General features: G+C 36.8%; 1 protein-coding gene across 4 annotated transcripts; it reads left to right on the top strand.

Moving 5' to 3' along the window:
• The first annotated feature begins 4,474 nt into the window (after positions 1-4,474).
• Positions 4,475-16,226, top strand: LOC116439159 (T-cell receptor-associated transmembrane adapter 1). 4 transcript variants are annotated; one of them, XM_032098327.1, is made up of 7 exons: positions 4,488-4,630; positions 7,528-7,609; positions 9,710-9,820; positions 11,396-11,432; positions 12,795-12,856; positions 14,139-14,197; positions 15,239-16,226. In XM_032098327.1, exons 3-7 carry the CDS (start codon positions 9,718-9,720, stop codon positions 15,497-15,499), a joined length of 522 nt encoding a protein of 173 aa, XP_031954218.1. In that variant the 5' UTR covers positions 4,488-4,630; positions 7,528-7,609; positions 9,710-9,717; the 3' UTR covers positions 15,500-16,226. The 4 variants fall into 4 exon arrangements, with proteins under 4 accessions (XP_031954219.1, XP_031954218.1, XP_031954217.1 ...); XM_032098328.1 differs by lacking the exon at positions 7,528-7,609 and having other exon boundaries at positions 4,475-4,568; positions 9,708-9,820; XM_032098326.1 differs by lacking the exon at positions 7,528-7,609.
• The last annotated feature ends 1,934 nt before the right edge of the window (positions 16,227-18,160 follow it).

Here is an 18,160-nt window from a genome sequence, read left to right as displayed (position 1 = left end):
ATTTCACTACTCCAATGCATCACTGACCACTTTTCAAGGCTTAGCTTAGCTTCACAGTCATTATTTCAAATCTTACTCTTAACCTACACACAAACTAATTAGATCTAAGCGGCCATTAAGCTGCACTGCAGAGATACCTTGTCTTACTGGTAAATATTTGCATTCACAGATTAAGTTGAGGCAGGCTCATACATTTTTTCATTTCCTTGTCACTGTTTCTGACTCGGCAGACATGTGCATGACCTGCACTTGACTCCCAGTTCAGTGGCTCTCCTACTGCCCTCTGGCAACTGTGTCATGTGAGGGAAACAGTGTCCCTCTGGATATAATGGAGGAAGGATTTTAGAGGAGAAAACCACGTGCTTCAAGTGCTTTCCCCTGCAATGTCCTGGCAAAGGGAGGTGGGAGCATTCACATACACACCAGTCTGACTTGTAACAAGAACCCTCAACAAGACAGCCTAGACTTGGTCTCCATCAGGTTTTAAAGAGCTCAGAACTTTTCTTGTGCCCACAAGGACAGGCCAACATGAACCATGCTGTGATAATACAGGCTTGAAAAAGTGGTGGAAGACACAGAGTTCAAAAGCAGAGACAGCATCCTGAGTTACAACAATTCATTTCCTGAAATACCAGTCACTCAGTAGAGCGCAGTTGTTTTGCTCAAAGCAAGGGCTACTTTCATTCAGAATTGTGGCTGGGAACACTTCACTCAAGGTAGAACAAGTTTAACTCATTGTAACAAGGAGAACAAGCTTCTGACATTCTTTTAGCCACGATGAGAAAGTCCACTATGAAGGCTAAGCTGGTTAAGGACACACTGCAGAGCAGGAGTCAGCTTCATCACTTCAGCAATGAGGACAAGTGTGGAGTCAGTTTATTAGTTCAGGCCACAGCAAGGGGCTTAGACTGTTCAGGGAGATTCTCCACAAGGCTTCAGGCCACATGTACATGAGTTTGGGTTTCCTACGCGAGCTTCAACAGAGCCACATGGACATGCTTGTGGTAGTCCCAAGAAACTTTTAAAAGAATAAGCTTAGTATTTTAGGGTCACTATCTTGCTCACAAATTCTTCTTGTGCTTCGGTCAAAGTTGATAGAGTTGTAAGCTTGCTACTAAGCACAGAGAGGGACCTGCTGGCTTCACTAGGGTGTCTCACATGAGGAATAGTTGCAGGGTCAGGTCTTTGGCTGCCCAGGGGAAAGTATTTACCCGCAGTCTTGTATAAGTGTGTCAAGAGGGAACTAAAAAAATCCTAAAACCAGGTAAATGGATTATAGCACTTTAATAGGAAATTCATTCTTCTTGTGGCTATTGAAAGAAAAATCACTAGAGATTACATCTCTCTCAGCATATATTGTCTATGTGAACAGAAAATAAAATCTAGAGAACTCAATGGAAAAGCCACACTTTATTTCTGCAGGTTCTGATGAAGTGGCATCTGGTCTGTTTTCTCTCTGCTAAGTACACAGGGACTGCTCTGCTATCTTAAATCATCCAACACAGAAAACCCCACCCAAAGCCTCACAAGTGTGCAGTGCTAGCTTTCAATGGAAAATTTTCAGTGCAGAATTATCAAGATAAGAAATTTTCTCTTTATAGTCCTTGATAATAAGGTTTTGTAGCATTCAGAAAAAAACCCACCCAGTGGTTTCCCCACAGGAAACCCATGATACTGCTTTTAATAGGAGCCATAATTTCAGGGACAGTTAATGAGACAGCATTCTGCTTAACAGTGGTTTAAGTGAAGCGGTGATTAAAGACAGACTTTGTCTACAATGCACAAATGACCCTGATTAGTTTTCTAATTTTATCATTAAGTACGAAATTCACTGTAAGAGATAGAAGAGCTGTCTGCAGCATTTGAAGCTCACTTGAAAGGCCTCACACTTTCTGGCAGCTATTTTAAACCAACCTCTCTCCTGTAGCACTGTTGCTCATTTGTGTTCACTGCACAAAGAGCACCAGGTCTGCACCCGACATCGAAGTAGTCACGTGCTTGGCTTAAAAGAACAGTTCTACTTCTCCAATATGTTTGTGAGACTAGAACCAGCGCAGACTCCACTTCAGCATAAACCAAATTAAAAACATTTCTGCTGTAGTTACTTTGCCCAGAAAATTCTGAAATCTCATGATTAAAAATAGATTTCCATTTCAGACAGAAATAGAATTTACATCTTGCAGGAATACCTATTCTTTTCAAGACTTCTACTACAAACAGTGTCTTTCACATTCTTTGGAAGGGGATTTCCACTACAACACTTAGCAGAGAAAATGATATGATTTTTCAAAGAAAGGTTGTAATTTGAGTAGTAATAGAGAAAGTAGGCATTTGACGCCTGATGGTGTTGTGAGCTGTGCAACTTATTTCACCTTCAGGAAGCCAGAAGAGACACGCATTCTGCGGTCTTAGAAAAGCACTACTTGCTGGCACCTTGCATACATTACAAAATGTACTTACGTACTGTTTGTTTGACTCCATTTCAGCACAGACTTATTCCTTCATATTCATCTGTGCACACCAATATTTAATCATGCTATGTTTACTGTCTCCAAGCAAGAGCTATTCCCAGCCAGTTAAGCAGGCAGTAGTTCCCAGTAGTTAAGCAGGCAGAAATACCTTCCCAGAGTATGCACCCAGGAATATATAGCTTGGGGACTTGCAAAAGAGGAGGAAATGCTTTCATATGCAATAGATGGGGATGAAGTAGCATTACCTTATGTCCTGTATTTCTAAATATAGTCATGATTTGTCCTTGTCTCTGTTATCCTGAATAACAGCACTTTAAGCAGACTACTGGCTCCCTAAGTTTTTTAACATAGCAGTGATACAAAAGAAAGGAAAAAAAGAAGCCTCATATTCACAATGGATTTTACTGCCTGAAGCAAATATTTTCTTGCTGTCTAACAGAGCTTTCTGTCTCTTGCAGGTTGCCCAAAATAGCATACCAAGTTAATGTTCATTCCAATAGACTTTGCTTTTGCAGCCACTCAAAGCTGATACAGTACAGCAATGATTTGCTCTTGGAGAGCAGATTTATTAACACACCAGCAGGACTACAAACCCAGAAATTCCCCACTGCATTCTCAGGATTCACCTTTCCATTATGCTCTTAATTATCTCTGAAGGAATTTATTTCTTGTAAGCTTCTTGTTCAGGCTGATAAGCATTTTATTCTGAATTCTCTGCAGATCTCAGATTTACTCCTTGTGCTCTTAGCTGAGAAACGAAGCAACTGCCTTCATTTTTGCAATGCACATCTTCCACCATCTCCAGTTTCTCTCTCAATTCAGTATCCTTCTATAAGAATTCCCACCATTTTGAGTATCTTCAAATTCCTCCTACTCTATTCACTTCATTATGATAAAGCTTTGAGTAGTTAAGTCTATATCACCCTTAGACTTGAATGGAAGGATATATTATATTAACCAAGACTAATCCGTTATTTCATGTTCAACTAAAATGCTAATCCAATAAATTATTTCTTAAGCATTGATCTAAGGCAGTTAATATAAAAATAATATTTCAGAGTTATAGCACCCTAAGTAAATATAGATTGCAGAGGACATTTTATCACATTAGAGTCTTTCTTGAAGAGCAGAGTTTTACATTGCTCCTTAGACTACACTGAGGGCTATTTCAATTCATGTATTCCAAAAAGACAAACATGTTCATATGATTCACTTTTTTTCATAAGAAATGCTTCCTATTTCTACATTACACACAGTAGGAAATAAAACCGTTTGCTCTGAAGAAAAACCCCCAAACCCATACTATACCTAAAACATCAGAAGTTAACAGAAGGTTTCTTTGACAGTACTCAGTGTGCAAGCTTCCTCTGGAAGAACCTACTCCGATTCTGAGAATCAAATGGCTTCTCTGCCTAAACACAGACATGTTTCATTAAATTTTAAAGACAAATACACACAGCAAGCCACATGCTGATTTATCCTTTCTTTCCACAACTGTACAGGACTGTGGCCCCAGATTCATAAACTCTAAGGAATGGAGGAATCACATTATGTTATTCTGATCTGACCTTCAAGAGCTGGTGGTGTTATAATTCCTTCATCATGCCTCTGAATCCTGTTGTTGCTAAACTGTAGGCTCTCAGCAATGGATTTTCAGACTTGGCTTAGAAACTTCAAGAGAGGAAGAGTTATGTAGCACTCCTAGGTAAAATAGTTCTGTAATTTCGTTTAAGAGGTATCAAAATACTTCTGTTGAATTCAACATAACATTAAACCAAAGAAGATTTAGAGTATGAGTCTCATATGAATATTACAAAAGTAAGTTTGTATCACATAAATGAAACTAATAGTCCTGTACATGTTCTTCTGTGGCAAGACAGGTAGATAATGAGTACAAGGGTACACATAAATACTTTAATTCTCTCTTGGAGGCAAACACTGAAGAGGAACGTGAGTTTGCTTCTTAAAGCTGAACCACATTTCCTGTTTGTAAGAAAGGAGATGAAAAAAAAAGACTGGAGGGATTTGAGATTGACGACAACTAGAGACAGGTTCATGCTGCCGGGTCCGAAACAAAAGAGTATCCAGTATCTGCCAACATAACTTGATTTCCTGTTGGATAAAGGGGAGGGGAGTATTCCTAGAAACAACAAAACCAGGTAAGCCTTATTTTTTAAACTTGCGAACATAGGAGCAGTAGAACCACGCTATGGTACATTAGCAGTCTTCCAAGAAGGTGGCTCACGGTGCTAAACCTTCATTAATTAAGTTTTGATAATGAAGACTAAGCATTGGCATTAGTTTTATGCTGAAAATACTGTGCTGTGGGCCTTCTTATTTTCCAATGTGCTGTTTCCCTTCTGAAGTATGAAGTTGTTACCTTACAAAGCAATTAGTAGTGCACTAATTAATTGCAGTTTAAGGAATCTTTTTTTCAGAGAATTAATCCTGTAATAAAAGCTCACAGAGGTGGAAGCATTTTTAATGCTAATTTAACATTCATCAATCTCTTAATGGGTTTCTTTTTCTAAGGGCCATTAGTACAAAATATTATTTATATCAAGATTTAATTGGAAGAGGGGAGCAAAGACAGTTTTATCTCATCTTTGACAAATTTGTAGACAAAAACAAGAGGAAAGAAAGGAAAGAAACCATTTTGTGCTCCAGATCATCCCCATAAATCTGGTAGCAATTAATCTGCCTCTGTGGCTAATGCGTTGATACCACAGGTGGCATGTCCAGCTAGATGGTATCTATATTCCTTGCCTCATGTTCCTTTTCAGTACAAAAACCTGTTAGATGTATGCTATCTTCCTGTTATCCTTTGTAATGGATTGTCTAAACAAAATACATTAGAGCAAGAAGGAACAAAACGTAGCACCCCTGCTACCTATTCTTATGTTGTTAGGAGGACAAATATCCAACATGAATTGTTAAATCTGGCTCCTGTCCCTGCAGGTAAGTACGTGATTATGTCCACTCCTTTGAGTTGCAATAAATTGAATTGCACAAGTTCATCAGGAAAGATTAGAATGTTTTGGAGGCTTTTGGTTTTTTTGGTTGTGGGGTTTTTTTGCCTCTTTTGCCTCACAGCCCTCCAGTGACAGTATAATGCACCCCATAAGGAGAAAACCTAAGAACAAATAACCAAAACTCTGTATTTATTCCCATGTCTTGTCTCTGTTGGTGGATAAAGTTGTCAATAGATTTTTAAAGAGAAAAAGTACAATTAACTACGCATTTAGAAGGTATGTTGTTTGTCTGTGTTTTGTGGTGTGAATATGGTAGCTTCAGTTTATAGCATTGTAAAAGATACTAAGAGGTGGAGAGTAATCCCATCCCTAAAGTCAGTAAAGTAAAAACATTATCCAAATGAAGTAACTTACCTATGTTCTAGTTGGATGCTACTCCAAGTTTAACCTGGTTTTCAAATAGAAATGGAAGAATAGGAGCATAAGAATGTATCATTAATACTAAAGAGAGACTGATATTAGTTAATCAAAATACTGTAATCTTTTAAATTATTTAAATATACTGCTTCTCCACTCACACATCCCAAAGTCTTCTAACGATATAACAAGAATTGTTGTCCCTCTCATGAAACCTTTGGGTGTATAATGAACTTTTTTCCTTTCACAGAGGAGCACATTACTTTAAGAATATTTCAGTATTATTTCTTTTAACAAACTACTACCACCCTTAAGTTTTCCTATCACAGATAGAAAACTAGTCAGATAGACTGTCACAAAAAACCGTGATGGAATTTGAGCTTAGCGTATTAGAATCATAGTGTACTATTCCCAAGGGGCCTAATTATTCCATATGACTCTTTTCCAAAGATATAACAATTAAAAAAAAAAAAATCAGTTTGATTGCTTGAATGAGAATGCCCCTGAATACAGTGTCATGGATTCTTTGGACTAACCATATAATACGTAAAAAAGAATAATCTGGTTTTGCTCCATTTGAAAATAGATTACTTGAATGAGAATTAAAATTAGAGAATAGGAGACACCATTTCAAAATAGAATATAATTAATCTAATAGACTTTCTGTTTATTTCTCACTCACCATCTACAATCTCCTTATCTTATTTTTGTCTTTAGCACAACCTGCTAACTGTGAGAGGTTGCATCTGCTGTTGTACATTTAGGGACAGCAGTGTAGCTATCTGTGGAGACAAATTGTTCTTCACACAGTCAGTCAGCTTTCCTTCTAATGCTGCTGTTGTCGAAGTAGTTAATATTGATAAAATGCAATTATAAATATAAGTGTCATATGGGAAACACCTATAACAACAAGAAGACATGGGAAGATCTGGGAGTTGCATATCTGTAAAGCTAGGATATAAACCCAAAATTTTTCATATTTTGTATCTGGGTAATAAGATTAACTTGAAACTGATGTTAGAATGGCATAGAGCTCTCAGAACAGCACCATTACATCTCTGATCAAAGTGTTTACTGTGGTTTTATGGGCTAAAAACTGTTGTTGTTTCTCCAGTATAAGTAGTGTTGTCTGACAAACAAATATCTAGTATTGCAAAAACAAACAAGCAAAAAAATTGAAGTCACACATATTGTTTGTATACATTCTACTGAAACACCAGCAGATGTTTAAGTCAGTGTTGTGGAAAATGAATTTAAAAATAAACTAAATAATGTTCATCCAGGAAGAAATTTAAATGTTCTTCTCTTAATCTACCCACACCCATGAAATTTCCTAAATTGTGTTTAAGAAAGAACTATAGATTGTGACATTTAAAACATTGGTATAATTTATTAGAAATCCAAGTTTTATATGGCTTTTTTCCTAGAATGTTTTTAAAGTTCTTGAAAAGTGGGATTGCTCAAATACTATAGAATTTAAATCTGAAAACTGAAATGAAAAAAATTGTATCCAGCTTTTACTATTTCCCAGGTAATAACTTCAATTTAAATCAGAAGTTGAGACAGGAAAATAATACTTGACAACAAAAAGTGGGTCAGTTAAGGGTTGAAAATAGTCAAATGGAAACTAAGAGTTTTCCTTCTACTCTGGAAACACCATGGAAAAGTTGGATTCCTGGATCAGAGAGAAAAATTACAACATTCTATATGAAGAAAAAGGAACAACGTTGGATCCTAACTGTACTTTAGGTACCTGCTAACTCTTCTTATTCTAATGAATCAGAGTTGTAGCTTGTGGAATGGGCTGCCCAGGGAGGTGGTGGAGTCACTGTCCCTGGAGGTGTTTCAGGAAAGACTGGACGTGGCACTGAGTGCCATGGTGCAGTCGGCAAGGTGTTGTTCAGTCATAGGTTGGACTCGATGATCTCAGAGGACTTTTCCAACATAATTGATTCTGTGATTCTACCACAGTCACATGTGCTTCCCTTCTCGCAGACCACAATACTGCTTTTGCTTTGAAAAAGTGTTTGTAGGAAAAGAAATATGAAAGGAACATGAGAAGAATGGAAAATAATCACATCAGAAAAGATAAGACAGGAGAAGAATGAAAGATGATTCTGATTATTTAGGGACAACAGTGAGACTTGAAATTTCTTGTCCTGGACAGACTTGTAGTTTTGGACAGGTTGCATGGGATGCAATATTGAGTGACTAATTGCACAGTAACTAGGTTCCAAAGACTGGTGATTCTTGATGTAGCTTGATAACATCTTTTCAGTGTAGGATTTCCCATTCTTTTAATTCCCTTCCTGAAAAATTAGAATGATGTATAGCTGCTTCATGGGGGTGTTGTCTCTCCTCAGGAACGTCAGTATCTCATTGCAAAAAAAGTGCCTTTCAACATGAAGAGGAGTATTGCAGTGAAACAATCCTCAAACACCTTTGGGAGAACTCAAGTGGTAGAAAGGAAGGGAAACAGGACATTCAGTTCAAAAAGAAGGATAAATGGCCACTAAAAGCACCACATGCAAAAAAAAGTTAAAAGTCTGTCAGAAAGTTACAGCTTGTTTGTTCTGCTTTGTTCCTTTTAAAAGAGAGTTCTGGTCAGGAAAGAAACCTACATCCCAGAAGCCCAGGTGATTTGTGATTTTTGCTACCACGGTTTATCTTGTTTTGTCAAGACAAAGAGTTGGAGTAAAACAAAACGAAAAGAGCTTTGTCAACACCAGCACAACAAGGGAACAAAACCTGTAAGGAGGTTTTGAGCCGGTCAGTCACGAACAAACATTCCAAATCTCGGAGAACATGAAACATGTCTGGGGAAAGTGAAGAATCAAGCTGCAAGCTCCTTTCACTCATTTATTTGGCTAAGTGTTTTTTCCTCTGCCAAGGAAGGGTCCATATGCAACAACGCTGATAATTTTGGCCACTGGACTATCACAAACAGGCTATTTTCCTCAGCATGGTTTGTGATGGAAAATTTGTATCAACTAGGTTAATCAAAGAATTAATTAAATGAAAAAAAACAGATTTTGTGCTAAGGGGGGTTCTTTCCTGTCTTTCTTATTGCAAGGAGAGGCAAGTTTAGAGCAAAAGAAGACTTTGTTCAAATAACTGGACCCACCTTTTACCAAGTGATTTTCCAGGAGCTGTTTGAACTTTTCTCTGCAGTAGTACTGGGGGCTTCATTGGTTCCCCCAGTGTCATTCACTGGTGATGATAAAGGATGCTTGTCCTTTATCATCACCTCCTCTCGTTTTTCAGGCAAAAAAATGAGTACAAGTAAGCGGTTTTAACAGCTGTAAAACAAGACAAGAAAACACAACCAAATTTTGACATATTTTGCAGGGATTATTAAAACGTTACAGTCTTAGGTATTATTCAGAGACACATCCAGTGAATTTGTTTTGACTGAATTCAGAACTAGTTTCATGAACTCTAGAATTTAGCCAAGAATTTACTGAATTTACTGCAAATACTAAGTTAAAGACAACTGCAGAAATAATTTCACAGCTATCCAGTAAAATTACTTTTTTCTTTATTAATATCTTATTTTTTACTACATCTTACAGGCAAACCAATAGCCTAATCTTTGGCTGAATTCCTATGAAAAAGTATTTCTGCTAACAGTTTATTATAATTGCTTTCTTATTATTTAGCATCTGGTTTTGATATTAATTATTTTGATATTAATTATTTTGATATTAATTATGTACCTTGTATAGCAATAGCTGTCAGAGAGTAAACAACAAAATAGCAGCTTCAATTACAGAAAGCAAAAATCAACCAAGCAAAAGGAATACAGTAAAACTGTTAGACAACACAAATGGTAAAATTATTTTCTTTCAGTTACAGAAATGGACTGCCATTTTTCTGTCTGGGGAGTTTTGGCCTTCCTGACTTTAGCTCTGGTTGTTTCATTGACACTGAATATTTCACACTGTATGAAAAAGAAGCAAGGTAAGTAATGTCTCTTTGTAAGGAATGGAGTTTCAATATTTAAAGTCATCCCTGCTCAGAGATATCAAGTCGACAAATTGATTCTTCTGAATCTTAAGGTACCTTTTGGCAAGAATGATTTTACTAGAGAGCATTTAGCTTTTGAAAAATTTTAGGAGAGTCAGGTATCATTACAGAATGATTGCTAACTGCCCAATCCACTGCTAAAAACAGCTACCCAAATCCATTCTCTGAAGGCAAACCAATACAGCAAGAAGAATTTAGTTCTAAATTTTTACTTTTAAAGTATATTTTTAACACCTGCAATTTCCTTTCCTAGGAAGTACACTTTTCCTCTAACTGGTTATTATCTATTCTTCCATTTAAAAATTGTTTTAAGTAGATGCACTAATACGAAATACATCTGAGAAAATTTTCTCCCCCCCCAAATTCCTGACTGCTCATTTGAATTTCAGATTTCATACAGATTTCATGCCTTATCAGTGTATTTTGGAAAAACATTCTAATTGCTTTTCATAATGGGATCCTACTGTATTTCTTAAACCAATGTGTCACTCGTATGACTACAGTCATACTCTGGTTTTGGTTGAAATTAACTTTTACTTTTTTGACAGATTATGCCAGTGCAACCTCTCTTATGCGTGCAGTTCTATGGTTAGGAAGTTGTACAATCCTCACCATTCCATTCACACAGGGAAAACTGCACCTGTGCTGTACATGTAGGGGTGGGCAGGCCAACACTGGTGACTTCAACCCAGCTAAATACACCTATGTATATAATCTACGTAAACAGAAGGCCCATGCTTATAAACTGCACTCACCAAGTATTAGAGAATCAGACAGTCACAGGATATTAAGAGAGTTGCTGGAGTGTTTTGGGATGGGTGTGGGTTGAGCTTTTTGGTTCATTTTGTGTTTTAGGACTACTAGGCAGATATTTCTATGAGGAAGAATCACAGTCATTTACAAAATTAACCTGACCAAGGTTTAGGTCAGAGTGGCTGATGCTGCATTTCTCATTGAATTGGAGCTTACTGAGCTAAATTCTGGAGTCCTGGAGCAGAGTTTAGAAATTCAGGCATTCCTGAATTATTAATCAAGTTCTAGCAAGAAATCTCCTTGTAGCCATTGCCTCTCTGCTTCAGTTTCTTCATCTGTGTGGATCACAAGATGTCTTTTTCAGACGTACACGCAGAACTAATAAAATAAATAAACCTCTCACTTTGTGATATAAACACACGATGCACCTCCCCAGACAGGGAAAATCTGATGAGAGAAAAAGATGAGGGAGAAGCAGAAGGTGAAGGAAATCAGGAATGAATCACATGTGTTGCAATACACTTTTTGGATACTGCAAACTGACACAGACTTTGCAGCCACAGCACAGGGCCATAACACAAACATTTCTCATATTTGAGAAAAGTAGAGGGACAATTGAAGGTCCTGAGAGCCAGAGCTTTCAATTGTATTCTCTAAAACAAAATCAAAAGCATGTCTGTTGAGACAATTATCTGAAGTGTTCTAAAATAGCACGTTTCATTTTCTCTTAATTTTTTTTTAAAACAAATTTTCCAGCTAAAATGCATAAAGATTACGAAGAGAACAATCCAAGGTAAGTTGTACAAAAAGTTTCTTTCTGGCAAGGGTGAAATAAGCAATAAATAATGACAGATGGCTTGGGAGGGATGGCATAGAGGAAAATTCAGTATCTCATGCAGTCTGCCTGGAAATGTTGGTGGTGGAAAAAAGTTTTTAAGAAAACACAGGAAAAAAAATTCATGTGGGAGATACATCCTCCAGTCATTTTATCAACAATGAAATAATTGCATACTAATACTATAATTTTATCTGAAAGTGCAAGATATTGAGCTAAAGCACCATTACCTATCACTTAAACTCAATAATTCCATAATAATTTAAAAGAACTCTCAGCTCTCACAAAACAGTGAAAAATTATAGTGTGATAGTTAATACTTGTGGAGCAATAATTTACATGTATTTACATTTCATAACCATCTTTATACATGCCATCCAAAAGCAACAAAACAGTCTGTTTACAGCTGCAGGATACCATGAGCTGTTACACAAATCTGTTTCAGGTCTCTCTCTCTTATGCCATACAGAAAAAAACCCAACCCAAACCCAAACTTTAGAAAACAGAGATGGAGAGTCTCATCCCAACCCAAATATAAAAGGCCACTGAAATGAAAATACAAAAGACTGCACCTGTTACCCAAAACCAATTCTCAATTACAAATTTTCTTGAAGTTGGGAAGTCTCTATTTGTCTATTAGTGCCTGTTCAGATGAAAAATACCACGGAATGTGGTGTTAGAGCACGACTTCACCCCCTTGACGAGAGGCAATATAGGGATGCAATAGAAAGGTTACACAGTGCTTCCCACTAAAAATTCCCATTTTACAAACCCACTTAGAAGCATTTTCAAGTAACACCAGGTAATGAAACACAACATAACATTAAAAATCCAAAGCTGAACTTGTCTTCTTTGGTCTTCTCTGTTTGTATTGTCATGAGTATTTTAGTTGAATCAAGAGGGGACCTTTTAAGAACATCACTCCAAAAGACACATATAGTGCTTTAGTTTGTATTGCAGAGTGGTCTCAGAGGACATCAATTGGGTTCCTTTCAGTGATCATCAACATTTCTTAACCTACATCAAACTGTAGCTTAATAGTTTTGAGATTAGCTTTGTGCTTAATGAAGTTACAGGAATGGAGAGTTCAGTCCTGGGCTAGGTGACAAATCTCTCCTGAAAACACCCACATTGCCATTTCTGCCCCCTCCAAAATTTTTGATCTTGTTTATAAGATCACAAACAATCTGCTATATATAGATATATACACACAATCTGCATATTGCTACATGTGCATAAAACATTTGCTAAAATAGAATATTGGGGTGCTAAATAAAGCATATTCTGTGAATTAAAAGTATTTTTTCATTCCCCTTGTAGCTATGATGGCTATGACACAGAAGATTATCCAGTTTATGGCAATCTCAACCAAGATATTTTAGGTAAGCTTCATTTTAGGAACATGTGTCTATTCAGTGGTTATAGAAATATATGATTAGAAACTGGCTGACTGACATATTTTGTGTTTCTCAAATGGCAAACCTGAGAATCTACATATTTTAACTATTAATTAAAATTATTAATAGATACTTGGGATAGAAATGCAGACCTTCATACTGCACTACTATGTATAAGAACAGACCTCATACTGAATTTGATTTTTTACAGTCCATATGGCCCTGTTCAGCTAAGTATCTCAAAACAAAGAGCTTGTCTAAATGTGAAGCTCACTAACTGAAATAACAGCTTGGTCCATGTCTCTTAAAGCAATCTAAAACACATATTACTCACGGTCCAAGGTCAGTGCTCCCACAGAAGCAGGCAGAAACAAACACATAGCAGTTCTCTGCTGTGGCTATCCACAGATCACCAGCAATACTGACAAATGTGCTGAAGCCCAGCAGCTGAATGGTGGGCAGACAGCTTTGCTTTGCTTTACTGGGCTCAAGTTAACAATCCTTGGCAGAGAGACACCACATTAAAGGCTGTAGCATCATATAACTGCAGCTAGAGATAGGTGTGCCGAGGGTTTGTCTTTTGAAGTCTTTATAGAGTTAAAGCAGCATTTTTCTGCATATAACTTTTTCTGCAAGCTTTAATTGGGGTTAAGCAAAACTAAAGCACTTTAACTGAAGGGGAAAAAAAGCCCAAACAAACCGTACTTTTTCACACATAGTTTGCATAAATTTAATCAAGTCAACACTCAAATGCATTGACATTGTGCAACTTTGAAAACTGTAACGAAGTAACCTGTTTTACTGGTGGTTAAAATGAGATATAAAATGAGAAAATAACTAGAACCATATTTACAGAACACTGAAGTAGACTCAGGAAGAGAATTTAATCCCCAGCTGCTGCAACTCACAACCTCTTTCTCAGCCAAAGAAAAGGCTGCCTATGCTGAAAAATAGATCAATATGTGGCTACCTCTTACTTGCAAGAAGTCCTCCCTGCACGCTAAAATAATGCCCAGTTAGTGAATAATGAGAAACCTCCCGTCCATATGAACAGAAAATGATTTTTTCACAGTGTGTGTTTGAATTTCTTAGCTATTTGCCTCTCTATAATTAGAAGGAGAGATCTGTGTGTGATTTCAAAACAAACATCCTAGCAAATAAAACTGGGGGGAGTTCATTCTCTAAAAGAGAGGATCTGTTGGTCTGATCTTTTAAGACTCAGTAGAATGTCTTAATAAAAAGATTTTTCTACTTTGATAAATTACAGAAGAATGTTGTTACGAGCAGATGAAGTCCCAGCCTCAAAGACCAGTTAACCAGCTACAGGTATCTTTCATTTTAGTTATGGATTTCTGAATTAGGGTAACATGGTCTGTCTCAGAGTTCCTTTATTTATCCTATGATAAAAATCTTCACACTCTCACAAAAATTACCATGCATATGGCATGATAAAGTTCAGCCACAGGCATGCAGATCACATGGAACTAAATCCACATCCATGGCCATAGCTTATCTAAAGAAGTAATTTTATTTGGTTTAGTTATCAACCAAGTGAAAACACAAGCTGCATCACATGATACTCATGAGTTTGACTGGCTCTCTCCTGTCCTGTGCAAAATCTATATGCTTTAACCAGTGAAAGTTTGTTTTCTATTGGTTCGTATTTTGTTGAGATACCTATATGCCTAAAAGCATGAAAGCTTCAAATGAAATTTTCCTGCAATTGAAGCATTCCTAGCATCAATTTCCCAAGTTGATTGCCACATATTTCATAGGGATCAATTTTCAGCCTCTCTCTCAGGGTATTTCCAGCAGGTATAAGAATATCTTTTTTAATCTAGACATTCCAATGTCAATAGTCATTGATGGTTTGGCTTGAAAAGCACTAAGAACCAAGGGAAAGACACAAAAAGCATGCATTTTGCACTGGAAATGAGATCGTTTATACAGACAAGAATCATCCCTCTTTGGTTTTCTGCACAGACAAAGCCTGTTAATAATGTTGTTAATAACTGGATTCTAACTAAAAAATAAAAAAGTGAAAAGAAAACCAGATCAAATAATGTCTTGCATCCCAAAGAACCTGGACTGATTACATAAGCTTCCCTCCTTCCCACAGAGAACCTTTCCAATGATACCTTGATGAATTTTTCCATATTGCCACTATGAGTCATTTACCATTAGGTTATATTGATCTGTTTTTCATTCTCCCACAGTTTAATCATTTGTACTTTTAATGAGTTGTTTTACAGCTAGCTTAGGCAAACTATAGGCAGAATTATGATTACAGTGTAGACATACTCGAAGTCTTAGATATAAATTTAAAGCAAGGATAACTACCGGATGTTAAAGTGAATTTTCTTTTAGGTGGAATCTACCAATCAGATGTGTTATGCCTCACTTGATCACAGTGTCAAGGGAAAATGCAGAAAACCAAGGAGAAAGAAAGATCCTTCATCAGAGGAAGATGAAGAAGAAAGATCATCTAACCCCAGGGTGGCTTCCAAAGTTAGCATTTACCTTAACAGTGAGCAGCTGGCTGCCGAAAACATGGCAAAAGCAGAAGCCATTCATGATGATCCCATCAGACTAATGGGCTTGATTCATAATACAAAAGGAGAGAACTGAATATGTAATGAACAAAATATGTAACAAACCAAGTATGTAACCATAAAGTGAGATTTGCTTTTTCATTCTGGAGGAACAATGAATGATTAGAGATAATATCCTGGAAAACTGACATACTAAACAAAGGTATGAAATGTTCCAAACTGTCTTCCAAGCATATTTATAGACTAAGCAAGACATAGGTCCAGGCTGCCACTCAGATGGATCTGCCCTTCTGAAGATAATTTGAGAGTTGCAGAAGCTGGTAGCTCAGTGTTCGCATGGTATGGATTCCAGTAAAAATTGATCCTGTTTTAAACAATCATCAGCTTTCAAGCAGTCCTAAAAGACCCCCTCCTTGCCTGTAGAGCTCTAGCAGAGTACAACTACTCTATATTAACTTCAATACTTTTGAAATGAGATTGTGTTTTGTACTTGCACTCTTGGTGATTAATTGTTTTACCAATTAAGAACTGATCTGCTTTTCCACACTGTGACTGGTCTATGGTAATGACTGGAGAATAATTTAAGAGCTGATTTAAATTTCACATGATTTACATCTCACAAGACTTAGCAGTATCTTCATATATCTTTAGTTTCCTTTAGCAATACTAGAATACATCTCAAATCTCAACTCCTCTGCTAGTGGAATATTGTATCCAGCTGTATTCTGGAGTCCACACAGATATTATCAAACCATCTGTAACAATAAATCTTCTGGGGAGGATTTCTTCCTTCTAATACTCTATGTTATGCTTACATTCCTATTGGGTTTTCCATTGCCATCCTTACTAACTATTTTACAAAAACAAAAAGAGGTTTTTATTTCCCCAGACCCTTCATTTACTGTGGGCACATGCATCTGAAGACTAAATTCTTTAAATGGTAAGTTTTATAGAGTGGGTATTTATTTCTATATTCTGGGAGTCATTATGTAGTTGCAGCAGGAAACAATAAAGCAAGTTGACATAATATGCCTGCTTCTAGGTGTCAGACACTTCTGCCTTCTCAAAAAACCAGGATATTGGTGCCTTTAAAATCCACAAAGCAGCGGCAAGGAGCTTGAAACTCTGAAGGACACAGAATCCTACAGCTGTTTCAGGTCCTGAAAGAGATCGACCTGGAAACAAAAGGCCCATAGTACAGAGAGCCAACATCTCTTCTAACAGAAATGGATGAATACATCAAGGGATGAGACAAATTTATGAAAAAAAAAAATATAAAAGAAATAGTTGTCTGACAGCCTGGTTAATGTTTAGTTTTGCTCCTATTTAATGCTCTTATAACTTCCATGCTGGACCAAAAGGGGCTGAGTCCTGCCAGTGCTTATTATCCTGTGCTGGCACTTGCTTTTGTGTGCAGAACTCAGGTCAGGGTTCTTGGCTGCTACATCCCAGAAACAAGGCAGACATGGAATGAAAAGTCATGGTATCAAGGTCTGAGCCCAGCTCCCACCGGATTGGCAAAAATAAATACTGCTGAAGAAGCTACAAAAACCACTCTGAGGGAGAACCGTATTAAATCATGACACTGAGGAAGGCCCTAAGGGGGGAAAGAAGGTAGACAAATCCAAAATCAAATATCCAGACATCAAGATACAAGTGCATGAAACATTAATTTAATTAGACTGGGAGGAATTGTACTTTGTTCTGTAGCAGGGACTAAGTAAGTAATGAAATGCCTATCCATATACTCTTTCTTTCATGTACATATTGAGACTGAATACAATGCATACACAAAATACTTACATAAAGTATTTTAATTTAGCTGGTACCAATCAGATGCAATATTTACACCTCTCAATTAAAGAGAAAGCTTTCTTAATCTCTCAACCAAATAAGCATAGGCTCAAGAGTCTATTTATTATTATTTTCCAACATATACATGTACCAATGGATACTGTATTTTTAATAACTTGTGCACACTTTGTACAAAAGTTAGTTTCCTAATTTTCTCACAGAATTTGCACTGTTGATTATGCCTTACTTCTAAAAATTTAAGAGTCAACTTGTACGAGATGCCTAAATTCAACTTCTCATTTCAATCTGGTAATTAACAGAAATGAAGTACGCACTTCTCTCATTGTGTGTACGTGTAACAGTAAGTTCACTTCATGGGATTTAGGTACAATTATTTTCCTTTCTATTCTCGGTGTTCATTGTTTAGTCCAGCTACGTGCTTATGCTAATATTCATCAGCTGCTTTCCCTTGCAACGTAGTTTGTTTGAAGAGCAGGGCATTTTTGTTAATATTCTCCTCTATATATATACACACTTCCTTTCCACATTTAATCACTGCCTCCAATAACTTATTGATTGTGGCTCTCAGAGAGGATGATCTTTAATGGCTTATCAGCTATTTCCAAGGCATTTCTAATGATGCCACATTCAAATTTAGCTTTATTCTTTTGGCTCTTTACCCTCCATCTGCTTAAATAAGCAACTGAATGACCTATTTTTTTTTTTTAATGAGTGTTGGGGTAGTTTTCAAATGACTACTGAATCCTTACATGAAAAAGCTTGTTCAATATTGTTCCACTGTCAAGTCATTAGAGAAAGACCTACATAAACGATCATATACTAGTTAAATTCTTTACATATAAACCAAGTTTCAACTAATTACAACGTAAGAGGAGGTGCTAAGTTCTAGGTTTATACTGTCTCAGTAACCTCATCTATTTTT

This window comes from Corvus moneduloides, chromosome 2 (assembly GCF_009650955.1).
Source record: "Corvus moneduloides isolate bCorMon1 chromosome 2, bCorMon1.pri, whole genome shotgun sequence".
In the NCBI taxonomy this organism is placed as follows: Eukaryota; Metazoa; Chordata; class Aves; order Passeriformes; family Corvidae; genus Corvus; species Corvus moneduloides.
This window is presented reverse-complemented; position numbering and strand designations above follow the sequence as displayed.